This window comes from Stegostoma tigrinum, chromosome 2 (genome assembly GCF_030684315.1).
Source record: "Stegostoma tigrinum isolate sSteTig4 chromosome 2, sSteTig4.hap1, whole genome shotgun sequence".
NCBI classification, from domain to species: Eukaryota; Metazoa; Chordata; class Chondrichthyes; order Orectolobiformes; family Stegostomatidae; genus Stegostoma; species Stegostoma tigrinum.
Window position 1 is genome coordinate 88,211,625 of NC_081355.1, and position 14,161 is coordinate 88,225,785.

Genomic DNA, 14,161 nt, shown 5'->3' on the forward strand with positions numbered 1-14,161 from the left:
TCCTTGCTGATTACACTTTACAGTCTAGTTTAAAGAAAACGCATTGCAATTTGACTTGGCAAAAGTGAACGGAGCTCACTTATGCTCTAAGATTCATTGACATTCATTTGTAGTAAATAAATGTTCAAAATGGGTGTATGTGATTATGTTTAAAACCATTGAACTGAATGCTAATAAAAATTCCTAGTGACATGGAAAAGTTGCCAGTTATTGCAGAAGTTTCCTCAAAGTAGAGGCAGGGAAAAAATAGTAATATTTAGTGATGTAACCTGAACTCAATGTTGGGACTCCTGACTTTTGTTTAAATGCATTCCTTAATGGAATGTAGGCTCTTCTAGCAAGGTCAGTATTTGTCACTTGTCCTAATCACCCTTGAACTGTGGTTTTGGAGTAGATTTGTAGCTCGGGTAGTGGGTGTTGAAGTTGGTTGGCTTGCGGAGCATTTTCCTGTACCTCAGATGTTTCGCTACCATGCTGGGCAACATCTTCAGGATGCGAGCTGACCAACCTCTCTGTCCTTGAAGTGTGTGGCTTGCTCAATCACAGTGACGAACACTTGAGCCCCACACTACATTCCTGTAGATCTGGAGTCATGTGTAGGTCAGTCCATCCTCTTTCCTTGAAGGGCATTAAATAACCAAATAAGCTTACACAACAATCCATAGTTTGGTCACCATTTTTGAAGCTAGCTGTGAGATTTGAAGCCATCTCCCCAGAGCATTAATATGGGCCTCTGGGTTATTAGTCCATTGACATTCGCACGATGCTGTTGTTTCCTGAGTGATGTTTCTAATTTGTTTCTATAGGAAAACAGATGCAGCTGAAAATCTAACAGGTATTTTTCAAAAAAAAGGTAGGCTTTGAAAACAGAAAAGTCTTAATTTACCCGGAAGAGGAAGCGGCGCAGCAAAAATTGGTCATTTAATGGAATCTAAAGCAAGCTGAGGGGAGAAACCTAGTAGATGTTTTAAAACCTTTTTACTACAAAAGATCATTAGGAAAGTAATGGATCTTGAGATAGACAGATCTCCAGAATGCAATGCTTTATATCCCAATCAATTAAAGGAAAGAGGAAAATTAGAATTGGACGAGTCATGACTTTTCAGAATTTGGTGGGAATACATGACTTTTAGTTTGGAAAAATGCATATTGTTGTATTATTTAAGAAAGAAGAAACAAGGAAGCTATGATAATGAGATAACAAGGTGTAGAGCTGGATGAACACAGCAGGCCAAGCAGCATCAGAGGAGTAGGAAAGCTGACGTTTTGGGTCTAGACCCTTCCTACTATGGATGTGAGTTTGCTCGCTGAGCTGGAAGGTTCGTTTTCAGACGTTTCATCACCATACTAGGTGACATCATCAGTGAGCCTCCGACGAAGTGCTGGTGTTATGTCCCACTTTTTATTTATCTGGTTAGGTTTCCTTGGGTTGTTGATGTCATTTCCTGCGTTTGGTGATGTCATTTCCTGTTCTTTTTCTCAGGGGGTGGTGGATTGGCTCCAAATCAATGTGTTTGTTGATGGAGTTCCGGTTGGAATGCCATGCTTCTAGGAATTCTCGTGCGTGTCTCTGTTTGGCTTGTCTTAGGATGGATGTGTTGTCCCAATCAAAGTGGTGTCCTTCCTCATCTGTATGTAAGGATACGAGTGATAGTAGGTCATGTCGTTTTGTGGCTAGTTGATGTTCATGTATCCTGGTGGCTAGCTTTCTGCCAGTTTGTCCACTGTAGTGTTTGTCACAGTTCTTGCAAGGTATTTTGTAGATGACGTTTGTTTTATTTGTTGTCTGTATAGGGTCTTTTAAGTTCATTAGCTGCTGTTTTAGTGTGTTGGTGGGTTTGTGGGCTACCCTGATGCCAAGAGATCCGAGTAGTGTAGCAGTCATTTCGGAAATGTCTTTGTAGGGGAGAGTGGTTATGGTTTCTGAGCCCGTTTTGTCTGTTTGTTTGGGTTTATTGCTGAGGAATCGGCGGACTGTGTTCATAGGGTACCCATTCTTTTTGAATACGCAGTATAGGTGATTTTCCTCTGCTCTGCGTAGTTCATTTGTGCTGCAGTGTGTGGTGGCTCGTTGGAATAATGTTCTAATGCAGCTTCGTTTGTGGGTGTTGGGATGGTTGCTCCTGTAGTTCAATCATCCCAACACCCACAAACGAAGCTGCATTAGAACACCACTTTGATTGGGACAACACATCCATCCTAGGACAAGCCAAACAGAGACATGCACGAGAATTCCTAGAAGCATGGCATTCCAACCGGAATTCCATCAACACACACATTGATTTGGAGCCAATCCACCATCCTCTGAGAAAAAGAACAGGAAATGACATCACCAAACGCAGGAAATGACATCAACAACCCAAGGAAACCTAACCAGATAAATAGAAAGCGGGACATAACACCAGCGCTGCTTCGGAGGCTCACTGATGTTGTTACCTAGTATGGTGACGAAACGTCTGAAAACGAACCTTCCAGCTCAGCGAGAAAACTCACATCCAGAACCTCAACCTGAGCTACAAATCTTCTCAAAACTCACTACCTTCCTACTATCTCTGCACCAAGGAAACTATGCACTTGTTAGATTTAATCCCTTATCATAAAGTGAACTGACCAAAAATATGAAATACAAGTCATGTCTGTCTAATCTACTTACTTTGTTAAGGTTCACGTAGACAAAAATCCACTGACAGCCCCAAACTGCTTCAAACAATCAAATTTCCACCTAAAATTAGTGACAACCATAAAATGGAGGTAGTTTACATAATTGTGAAGAGGGCACCAAAAGTTAAAAAATATGTGATTCACTTGATAAGAAGTGACAGATGGTGTTCCTTTTTGTTCTGCATTAGGTGTCAACTCAAACGTAAGTAAAATATAAATCCATTCATAGTGTTTTAATGTTTTCTGATAACACCAAGTTAAGCAAAATAAGTTAAATAGACTTCAAGCAGCAAATGCCATTCAAATGAGCAGATCTAGATTAGAATTCATGGTTCACGTGAGCATCTAAAACTTTGTTTAACTCTGGATAATAGCATGAAATTACAAAGACAGATTAAGTATCTAGCAAAACAGTTTAAAGTGGGGAAGTTTGAGGTATCTTCACATCCAAACAAGATGACATTGGGAAAGAGTAAAGGGATTTGGATGTCCTAGTGCACAAGTCTTGTCGGTCTAGCCTACTTGTATATAGAAAGGTTGATTGTAATGTGGCCTTCATCTTGAGGGGTTGAATTGTGCTTACATAAAATTGTATAAAATCTTGGTCAGACCCTATCTAGAGTAATGTAGTCAATTTTGGGCTTTAGGAAGATTTTGGCTTTAAAGCAAGAAAAAAATTGACTCTTCTTAAACCAGGGCTTAAACAGTTAAATTATGAAGAGCAATTGTGCATACGTGACATGTATTCCATGGAATTTGGACAGTTGGAGTGATCTAATCGACATTGTTAAAGGGAGCAAAAAGATGAATTAGGGTAGATACAAGGAAGCTATTTCATTTGTGTGGGAAATCCAGAGTAAGCAGCAGAAAGGAATAAAATCAGGAGGCACTTTTGAAGGGCTGTGGAATTCTAGATTTTTTTTCCTTAAATACCTATGCTGGATTAATTGAAGTTCTAACGTCTTGAGTTTCTAATCATTAAAGATATCAATTGATATGAATGAAAGGTAGTTAATAGAATTGAGGTTCAGATTGACCAAGATCTAATTAATGGATTGCACAGGCTTGTCGGCTTACTGGTGTGTTTATAACACTGTTTTGAACACAGCTATGAAGCAAAGTTGAGTCAAAATCCTCAAATTCCCTTCCTAAAAGCATTTTGGGTCTGCCCACAGCAGATGAACTGCAGCAGCTCTAGAATACAGCTCAACAGCATGTTATGGACAATTAAGGATGGGCAATAAGTGTTGGCCCAGCCAGTGACCCTCACATCCCACGAATGAATTAAGTCAGTAAGTCGTCACCAATGTAATATAGTGCTCTGCATCCTGAATGCTGCATCCACTTCTAGCCACCATGATGAGAGATTCTGGAGGCAGTAAATTCATGAATCTGAGGTTTGCCCCTTGTGACATGTATAAGGTAAATCTATACTTTTTGATGTTAAATTGCAAGAATTCAAAGTAAAATGTAACTTTAAGACTGTTATCACAGGTTCTTCACACAGAGTGATCATAAGTAGAATGAGCTTCAAGATAGAATAGTGGAGGCAAAAAACTTCCTTTTAAGTGCATAATTAATCTGAATTTTTCCTGCACCTCTTAGAAAAGAATCCTGACTTATCATCCAATTTATACTGTCAGGATTCAGGCATACAGTAAAGATTCTAGAGCTTGTTTTATTTTCTCCAAGTGTACTAATTCACCTTTTACAAAAATATATCCCATGAGTTTTTCCATACGTGGGTCCTTGTCAGCAACTCAGTAAAGGTCTAATTAGCAACATCATTGGGAGTTCAACTATCTAATTTGTTTGTAATTCCTTCGAAGACATGGAGATTTATTGAGCAACTGTTTGACTTATTTACTTAGACTTCACTATTTCTGATTTACTAATGTTCTCAGCAAATTTTAAATTGTGTTGGAGTCCTAACTAAGAAATCTTATGCCTTCAGTACACAAGGTGTGGAGCTGGATGAACACAGCAGGCCAAGCAGCATCTTAGGAGCAGGAAAGCTGACGTTTCGGGCGGATGAAGGGCCTAGGCCCGAAACGTCAGCTTTCCTGCTGTGTTCATCCACCTCCACACCTTGTTATCTTGGATTCTCCAGCATCTGCAGTTCCTATTATCTCTTGTGCCTTGAGTAGTTCTGTTGCAGTGCTATGTAGTTGTGGTGTTTTGAAAGACTCAAGATTGTATATGCAAATTTAAGGTCCATCTCCTGGTAAATTTTTTTATTTTGTGTACTTGTAAGGTAAGGTTAACAATCCAGAGTGGAACAGGAATGAGATACCTCACAGCTGTGGAGAGCTTTGTGGAAAGAAACGATCTGGCAGTGACTGTCCTCACTCGTGTAACATGTAAGCACAGAAAGCGTACGAATGTATACATCTTCCTGCCTTTCACATGTTGCTTTATTACTGATTTGCCTTTTTTAATATTTCAAGTATTTTGGAATTTTTCATTATTTATCGCTTTTATATTACTAAATACAACTAATACTCATTTTTCATATAGGTATTTGTTTTTGTATGCTATTATTTCCCCATTCCAACTTTCACTGTCCCTTCCTTTAGATTTGTAAAATAAACTTGGACCAATATCGTGTTTGATTGTGGTTTGGAACCTTTAACTGCTCACTGCAGATGCACCCCACCTGTGCCACTGTTGGAACTTTGAGCTGGACTGTTTGAAAATGAATCTAATGTATGCCAAAATGTTTTTAGATTAAAATCTTTCTTTGAAATGCAAAAAGATCCTTTAGCTCTGAGAGGATCCTTCTTGCCTGATTGACTGAGTTGATAGATCGCAGGTCAACTAACTATATATACCTGCCTTTGCCCTATATTCCTTATACTGTTCTCTTGTCAAAAAAGTTGATTGATGTCTACTTCTAAAAATTTAAATTGATTTAACCTCCATTGTTATTTGCAGAAGAGTTCTAAATTTCTGATTCTTTCCTACTTCTTCCCTCGGAGATTTGGTCAAAAGACTATGGTCTCGGTCCCACATCCCCAAACCAGTAGAAATAGTTTCTTCCAATTGAGCTTATCCGTTTTCCTCTATTTTGAAAAATTTGATCACCAATTAAGCTTCTAAATTCCGGGGAACTCTGCCCTATATTCTGATGTTACAATACAGAATCCAGAGTTGGAGTATTTCATTTCTTTGAAAATGTAGGTATTTGTGGAAATGTTTTTGTATTTGAGAGTAAGATCATCACTGTTTTCCAAAATTTACAGCCTTTAATGCATTTTCAAATGCATACTGTCTGGCTCAACTTGTGAAAATGTTACTTTCCACGAAAAATGTCAATAATCCATCCATTTCAGTCTTCAAATATTTGTGGAGTCCTCAAAATATGAAGAAAGTAATTGCTGTGTAAGTTAGTGTTGTGTGTCGAAGTTAGGAGTAGCATCAGTCACAATTGCTGACAATCCAGATTTGTGCTGCTCAACTAAACCACCCCTTTCTGCTTCAAGTTAAATAATTGACTGGCGTTTCCAGTTAATCTTGATGTTATTTCTGTTCCAACCCAACCACTGCAACAACAATTTTTAATAAATTTTATTTAATAACTAAGGCTACAGATTAGCAATATTTACAGAATTAGTGTATTTGTGAATGATGTCAGTATATAAAATTGACCTTTTTTTGTTTTTGAAAATTCAGTCAGGTAGTAGTGATGTTCAAAGGCCAGAATCGGCCTCTGCTTGTGCTATACTGAAATCTTTGAATCTTAACTTGAGTGAGAAATTTGAGGAGATTTAACATACAACTATCTTGAGAAAATCTGACCAGAAAATTATATCTGGATGAGCCTCAAAAGTAACAAATGATTCCTCATCCTTACTTTGGCACTTAAACTCCCACTGCATTCTCAATTTATCCACACTACTACTTTGTAACAGATTAAGTATGATTACTGCAGAAGATTGAGCAAACAAGTGGAGCCCTCCAAGCAACTAGCATTTCTAGTGCCATGTGGTAATTGGCCCTAACATTGCATAGAAGAATAATGTAAATAAATAGAATTTGTGTTCCTTTCTGTTCAGATAATTCATGCTGTACAAGTGGTTTTAAATCTTGTTACCTGGTTGTTTCATTGCAAACTATTTGGTCATTATAACTGGGGAAGAGAGGAGGCTAACCCTTAGAATGCTGATACATTTGTAGATATCAATGTACTTGCATCAGATTTTTTTCGATATTTCTGGCTTGTACATTGACCTTTGTTTATAGCAGTAAAATAATGAACTGTTTTCAAGAACAAGTTTTGATAATGACACATACGCACATAAATAATTTTCAGTTTCTTGCCTTTCCCTTTTCCCCATTCCTTTTCTTGCCATTCTCCTGTATTCATTTTAATTTTTGCTTTATTTCTAATATACCCTGTTTCAACCAACTTTGAAAATCTTGACTGACTGAAAATTGGCTGTGATGAAGGCTAGATGAAGTTCGGAAATGTGAACAGTGGCAGGTTTGTTACATGCGTAGATAAACAATATGATCAGGTCAATCTAATTGCTTCCAATTAGAAAGCCCATGAACATAGGAAATTTCAGTCCAAGTGGAAGGATCTTAAATTAATTTGTACATTGTATCCAGGGTCTTTGTCAGCTGCCTAGGGTTTTGGTTCCAACTAAATCAAATGATATTTAACTTTTGTGCTGCAAACGTTATCAAAACTATTACTTTTCAGCAGAATGTAATTTAGTATTTAATTTTTTTTGTAAATGCAAATCACTGAAGCAGAACCTTTCCTTCCAGCCTTTGCCACCCTGGACCATGTCCGTCATGCCCTGCATTTGTGACAAAAACATGTGAATGTGGTAGAACCAGGTAAGAGATGATTACCAGTGATTGCTATTTCCTGAACACTGTGATGTCTATTTCATTTTTGTAAATGTTTTTGAATGTTATTCTTGAGATACTTGGGCAAATTTGAGTCAAATTTCATACTTTTCATTTATAACTTCATAGAATGACGCAGCACAGAAGGCGGCTGTCTTGCTCATTTACGTTGCAGGCTCTTTGATAACAATATTCCAATAGTTCGCTCTTATTCTTAGCTCAGTCTTTCTTTGAGTTTGCCTTGGTTTATTTTAATTCCTTTTTTGGAAGTTGTGTTTGAATCTATTTCTACCAGTTTTTCATGCATTGCATGCGGTATCACATTTTGCTGCATACATTTGTTTTCCTTCGTGTCATCTGCTTTCATCTATCTTGAGTTTTTGTCTAGTGACTGACCCTTCTGAAAATAGTTTCTTCTTTACTCATCAAAACCTTTCATGGCTTTTAACTCATTTGTCTTGTCGCAGAAAGTTATGGGAAGATCTGTGTAAGAACAATTTCAAATTCTCTAGCCTCCTTTGATAAGTGTCTCGTCTTCAGTGCCACCCCCTCCATCTTCATTTAAAGCCTTGGTGTCTTGTCTGAAGTGTGGCCATAACTAAATGCATTGCTCCAGCTGAGGCCTAGCCACTGTACTATATTGGTTCAGCAGAAATCACATGCTTTTCAGGCCTAGTGGTATTATTGCTAGACTAATTAATCCAAAACTTAGCTAATGTTTTGGAGACACACATTTAAATCCCTCCATGGTTGTTTGGTGGAATTTGAATTCAGTGAAGAATCTAGAATTAAGAGTCTGATGATAACCGTGAAATCATTGTCAACTCTTGGAAGAACAAATTTGGTTCACTAATGTCCACTAATGTTTGGTCTACATGTGACTTCAGACCCCTTGGCAATGTGGTTGACTCTAAAGTGGCCTCTGGCCATTAGGAATGGGCAATACATCCAGAGATGCCCACATCCCGTAAATGAATAGAATTTGTTTCTGTACCCTTCCTGTTCTAATAAAGCACAAGATCCCCTTTATGAAACTATTTTTGCAACTTTTCCTACCAACTTACCAAAGATTATATGCGCTTCTCTATTGCTGCTAATTAATTATATTGCCTTTTCATCCAACTAAAACATATCAACACATTGATTTCATTTCATCCGCTGAATCCTGCGACTGTTCTCTTCATACATTGTATGACTGAGAAATCTCAAGTCTGAACTCTCTATACCCAGGTGATAGATTCATAGAGCTGTACAGCATGGAAACAGCCCCTTCAGTCCAACTCGCCAGCTAGATATCCTAAATTCAACTGGTCCCGTTTGGCCCATATCCCTCTAAACACTTCTTTTTAATGTACCTGTTGATGCCTGTTTAAGTGTTGCAATTGTACCAGTCTCCGCCACTCCCTCTGGCAGCTCATTCCATACGGACACCATCCTCTGCATGAAAAAGTTGCCCCTCAGGTCCCTCCTAAATCTTTTCCAATTCATCTTAAACTTGTGCATCTAGTTTTGGATGCCCCTACACTGGGACGTCACTTAAAAGTTTTGTATTCGGCATTGGTTCTTGGAAGGCAACGTGTTTTTCCTATCTGGATAACAGCCAGCCGCCATTACTGCCTGAATGCTGAACCTTAACCAATGTTGCATCTGTGTTGCCACTCACTCCACAAATCTATTATGTGGCACTTTACCCAATGCCTTTTGAAAGTCCATGGAAGCATTTCCTCCTCTGGCATCATCCCTATATTTCTGAGGAAGATTTAAAGAATGTGTCTGCAGCCTGTGCAAATAGCATCCATCCTTCCTTTAGTACCCTCAGATGTATCCCATCCAGACTCTGTGAAGTTTTGTAGTCTGAGGACTGCCAACTGTTTAAAGTGTACTGCTCATGATCAGTTATTTTCCTGTCAATTGCTCTATTGAGTTCTCTTTTTTGATATATAATACTTTGGCAATATCCTTTTTCTGTGAAGGCAGTTGAATAGTGGTTATTTAGTACTTGAGTTGTGCCCACTTCCTCCATGAGAAGATCCTTATTTTAGTCCCTGATTGATTCTGCCCAAATCAGACTACCCTTTTTACTATTTTAATGTTTATAAATTAATCTTGGGTTTCCTTTTGTTTCTCCTAAACCTGTTCTCAGATTATGGGCTTTCATTTCCCTTTTTCACATTTCTGAGCTTACTGCAGTCTGTGGGATCTTTGCTGCATTTTCAGATGACTTCTGTGCAGAAGGCAGCCATTCAGCCTGTGTCTCCTCCAACTCTCGGCATTCTACCAGTGCCAATCCGCTACTTTTTCCTCATAACTTGCATGTTGTTTCTATTTGCATAATCACTTAATGCCCTCTCAAATGCCTGAATTGAACTTGCACACTTCTAGACAGTGTATGAACCTAACATTTGTCACATGCCGCATTTTATTTTGTTTTGTTTTGATCTTCAGGTCATCCCAATATTTACTTGGGTCACTTTTTTCAATGTCCGATGCATCATCTTGTACTTGCAACTCTCCAATCTTAAAGACCATGCCATGTGCATTTATGGATGTGTACCCCAAGCCCGTCTTAGACGGCCTCACCTTTGCTCTGTCTGATTGCTCCTGTATCTAATCTACCCTTGTGTGACTTTTGTGTTTTCCAATCCTCTAATCAAATTACAAACAAAAACACTCATTACTGGAAAAGCTCAACAGGTCTTTTTCTTTATTAAACGATCAAGTGTGAAGCTGGGTGAACACAGCAGGCCAAGCAGCATCTCAGGAGCGCAAAAGCTGACGTTTCGGGCCTAGACCCTTCATCAGAGAGCCTCTCTGTTGAAGGGTCTAGGCCCAAAACGTCAGCTTTTGCGCTCCTGAGATGCTGCTTGGCCTGCGGTGTTCATCCAGCTCCACACTTTGTTGTCTTGGATTCTCCAGCATCTGCTGTTCCCATTACCTCAGGTCTTTTTCTTTGCTGTTTCATCATGGTGCTCGCACTGCCCACCACCCCTATGTCTTTTGCACCTAAGTGCTATACGCTCCTTTTAAAATTTTTAAAATGCCTTGAATCTTGTTGGTATTCAGTGCTGAAAGCCAAGTTGAGGGCCACTCCTTGCTTGAATGCAAAACTACCCAATCAATGCCATGTTTAAGGGGACCTCTTATAGTTCTTTATAAACTGGTAGTCTCAGCAGATCTTAAGATTTTTTAGGTAAAATTGATTCTGTCATTGCAATGTTAGTGCTTTGTGAAATATGTTGCAGTTTGGACAGAATAGCATTTTAAAGTGTTCAGCAAGGGTGTGAGTATTGTACTTCATATTGTTGACAGCTTTGCAGTTTCTCAGAGGTTTTCTTTACTTTTAAAGATAGGATATAAAACATTTTGATTTGGAAGTAACTCAGCGTTTTTGCTTCCCTTGAATATAAGAATCATGAAAGTAAAAGCAACCACCAGTACTTGTTTCCAAGCAAACTTCTGGTTTCAACATTGCCAGTTGAAAGGTAATTGTCAAACTCCATTTTTAAAGGAATTCTGAGCTTTTGACAAAACTCTTAGGGAAAAGTCTATCTCGGATGTCTTGCATTGTTTAATCGGGACCATTTGCCAAGTGCATTTGACATGTTCTCTTTGTTTCCATGTATTAGGAAATCATGCAAAAAAACTAGTTTAACATGTGAATGCTGTAACGGTGCCACAATGAATAAAGATATTAGAGTGGTAATAACAGGCAAACTCTAAAGATAATAGATTTCTAAATGTCCCTCCTTGCCACTCCATTACCAGGAATAAGTGCAGACTATTAAGCTCCTTAATTGCTCATGGGCTTTCCTGATACCCCTCTCTCCTTCCTACCCACCTTTTCTCTCTGATTATCTGTCTCCCTCCTCTGACTCTCCCATCTACCCTTCTATCATTCATCCCATCTTTTCTCCCATCCTTTTACCAGTCACCACACCCCTTCCTACTGTCTACCAGTCCTTTTCCATTCACAGCCACTCTTCATCTGCCTCCTTTTTGTTTGCTAACTCTCTGCTTTCTGTCAGTGGCAGGTTGACCTTTTTCACCCACTTCAAATACAAACACACAGTAATTGTTCGGTGTCTGCCATGCCCATATTTTCATTGATTAATATTAGTAGTAGTACAGCAAACTTTTTTTATTAACTGGCACTTCGGGAACCAGGAATCTATCAGTCAATCAAATAGTCCAATGGAACAAGAAGTCCACATAGTCAATGTCAACATGCATAGTAAGTAATAGAAATGTAATGTGGAGGGTACGCACATCAGTTATACTTTATACTTTATTTACAGCATAAGGCACTTAAGTAATAATGCAACTTGTCATAAGTAAAACGTACTGGCAGAGAGCCTACTCACTCGCATGCTCAACTGACTACTTGGACATCACGAAGATTGCGATAATACAGTAAACCTCTAGTATTTCAGGTATATTTTTATTGCTGGTTCATGAGATGCCGGTTAAAACAAAGTTCGCTGCAAATACTTAAGGCACTGAATAGAATTACCAGATGGCTTCTGATGCAATGCTTCTGACCACCCTGTCTCTTGTTTTCTACTTATGATTAATTTTTATTTGATATTGTTAAGCTGCTTTTCATACTCCCTCTTCTGGTCTCTTTTTGATATTTTGTTTTACCCTTTCCGGTTGTAGCATTTTTATTTGTCAGGTTCTGTGCCCCTTTGGCATAATTGTTTAGCCTTAGCTTTGTCTCAGACTCCTTGCCTCTTTGTTCATTTTAATTTCTTTAAACTTTGGATTTACTACTCAATTACAAAGGAGCCTATCATATCAATGCTTTTTGAATAACTTCTAGTTATCATTATACTTAAAGTTGCTCACTTTTTGAATGATTTTTGTTTTCTCGCATTGCAGTCAGCCTTACCTGTGTCTGAAATCATACCTGTTCTACATTTCTCCCTTTCAGACACCACATCCTGATTTGAAAGTCATGCCTAGGTTTGGTTCCAAGTGTCAGCAACCATTTGGTACCTTTCTAAAGCAAGCATCTTTGTTTTTACCCATGTGAAGTGTTGCATCCCAAGTAAAAACTCCATTCAGCCCGATTCAGTACACCAAACAGTCTCAGCTCTCTGACTGTTCTAAAATGGTCTGCAGATATTAAATACTAGATTTCCAAACAAACCCTTGTGATAAATGGGGAAAAAGTATGACAAATTGATAAAGCCATGTTTGAAATAAAGCGTAGAACACAGTGAGCCTTGAATTTGGATACACAGATTAGAGGAAAACTATCTGAAAACAATACCAGGTTGGTGGTAGAAAATAAAATATCTGATACACAAAGAAGTTACATGTTTTATTGTCCTCATCATATGGATGCCTATTTTCAAACGGGCCAAACATGTGCTGCTTACTTTGGTTGTGCACTCATGTCCTTTTGCCAATATTTAGATGTAAATTTTTTTTTAAAGTGATCCCCGTAAGTATTTCTTAACTAATCTACTGCTTCAGTTATTTTTGTGTATTTTGTGAAATAATATTTTTAAATCCTTTCAGAGGATTTTAACTTTTCTTTTTCCCCCTAATTTTGCAGCCAGTCAGTTCGATGTGGGCAACCAGGAACCATTCACTGCAGTAACGTGTGTGATAATCTCCTAATTTGTGGGAAGCATACATGTGCCCAGGTATGCCATGCAGGGAAGTGCCAGCCATGCCCACTTACTGTTCAGCAAGGTAAGGAGCAAATCTTTATTCTAAGTACAACGTTCTGATCCATTAGCAAGTGGATTTTCATGAGCTAATTTTTACCCCCTCAAATAGCAGTCATGTAGTGCAGTGGAAAATTTGATATTAAAGTTTATTTCACGTTTCCTTAATTTAAAAATGTGTTTGATGTGAGGGAAGCTACTGATTTCATAAAATAGGCGTTTGCTTAAGAAATAGGAGTGGGACTGAGTCATGTGGTGTCTGGAGCCTGCTCCACCATTTAATAATCATGCTGGATATGACATCCTTAACTTCATTTTTTCTGTCTGCTTCCTCTTGTCTTATTATTAAAAGTATAACTCGGCCTTGCTTACATATATTTAGTGACCTAGTCTTCACTGCTTGCTGAGGAGAGAATTGCAAACATTAATGACTCTCAAACAAGTTCCTCCTCCTTTCTACCTTGATAAAAGGTTCCCTATTTTCAAACTAAGTCCCCCAGTCCCAGATTCCCTATCAACCCCTTCAGAGTCTTATACATTTCAAAAAACAACCTGGTATTCATCTAAAAGCTAATACATAGCCAATCATTCATTCATTCCAGCAATGACTGAACCTTCTCCTGTGAACTCCAATGTAATTATATTCCCCAAATAAAATAACCCAAACTACACAGTACTCAATATATTACCTCACCATTGCACTGTAGAATTGTTGCAAGAATTACCTATTTTTATGCTCAATCCCTTTGCGATAAAGACGACTGTCAGTCCTTTCATCCAAGACTAATGTAGATAGCAAAGAGTTAAGGCATCAGCCATGCTCTGTTTTACAAATTTAAAATGACTCCATTAACATAACTGTTTCCTATTTGTTAGCTCAGCGTCTTTGTCTGCTTATATACCACCCTCCATACCATATAAAATCTTATGCAGTTGCCTTTTAATGTGGCACCTAATCAAATGTCTTT

The 14,161-nt window shown here is 38.3% G+C and overlaps 1 protein-coding gene across 4 annotated transcripts in view; it reads left to right on the plus strand.

Annotated features, from left to right (window-relative positions):
• Nucleotides 1-14,161, plus strand: part of nfx1 (nuclear transcription factor, X-box binding 1) — a 79,872-nt gene that overhangs the window by 21,075 nt on the left and 44,636 nt on the right. For all 4 annotated transcript variants that reach the window (XM_048551652.2, XM_048551660.2, XM_048551670.2 and 1 more), the window contains exons 5-7: nucleotides 4,916-5,021; nucleotides 7,435-7,506; nucleotides 13,079-13,218. In XM_048551652.2, the coding sequence (XP_048407609.1) occupies nucleotides 4,916-5,021; nucleotides 7,435-7,506; nucleotides 13,079-13,218 (318 nt within the window). The remainder of the gene's footprint in view (nucleotides 1-4,915; nucleotides 5,022-7,434; nucleotides 7,507-13,078; nucleotides 13,219-14,161) is intronic.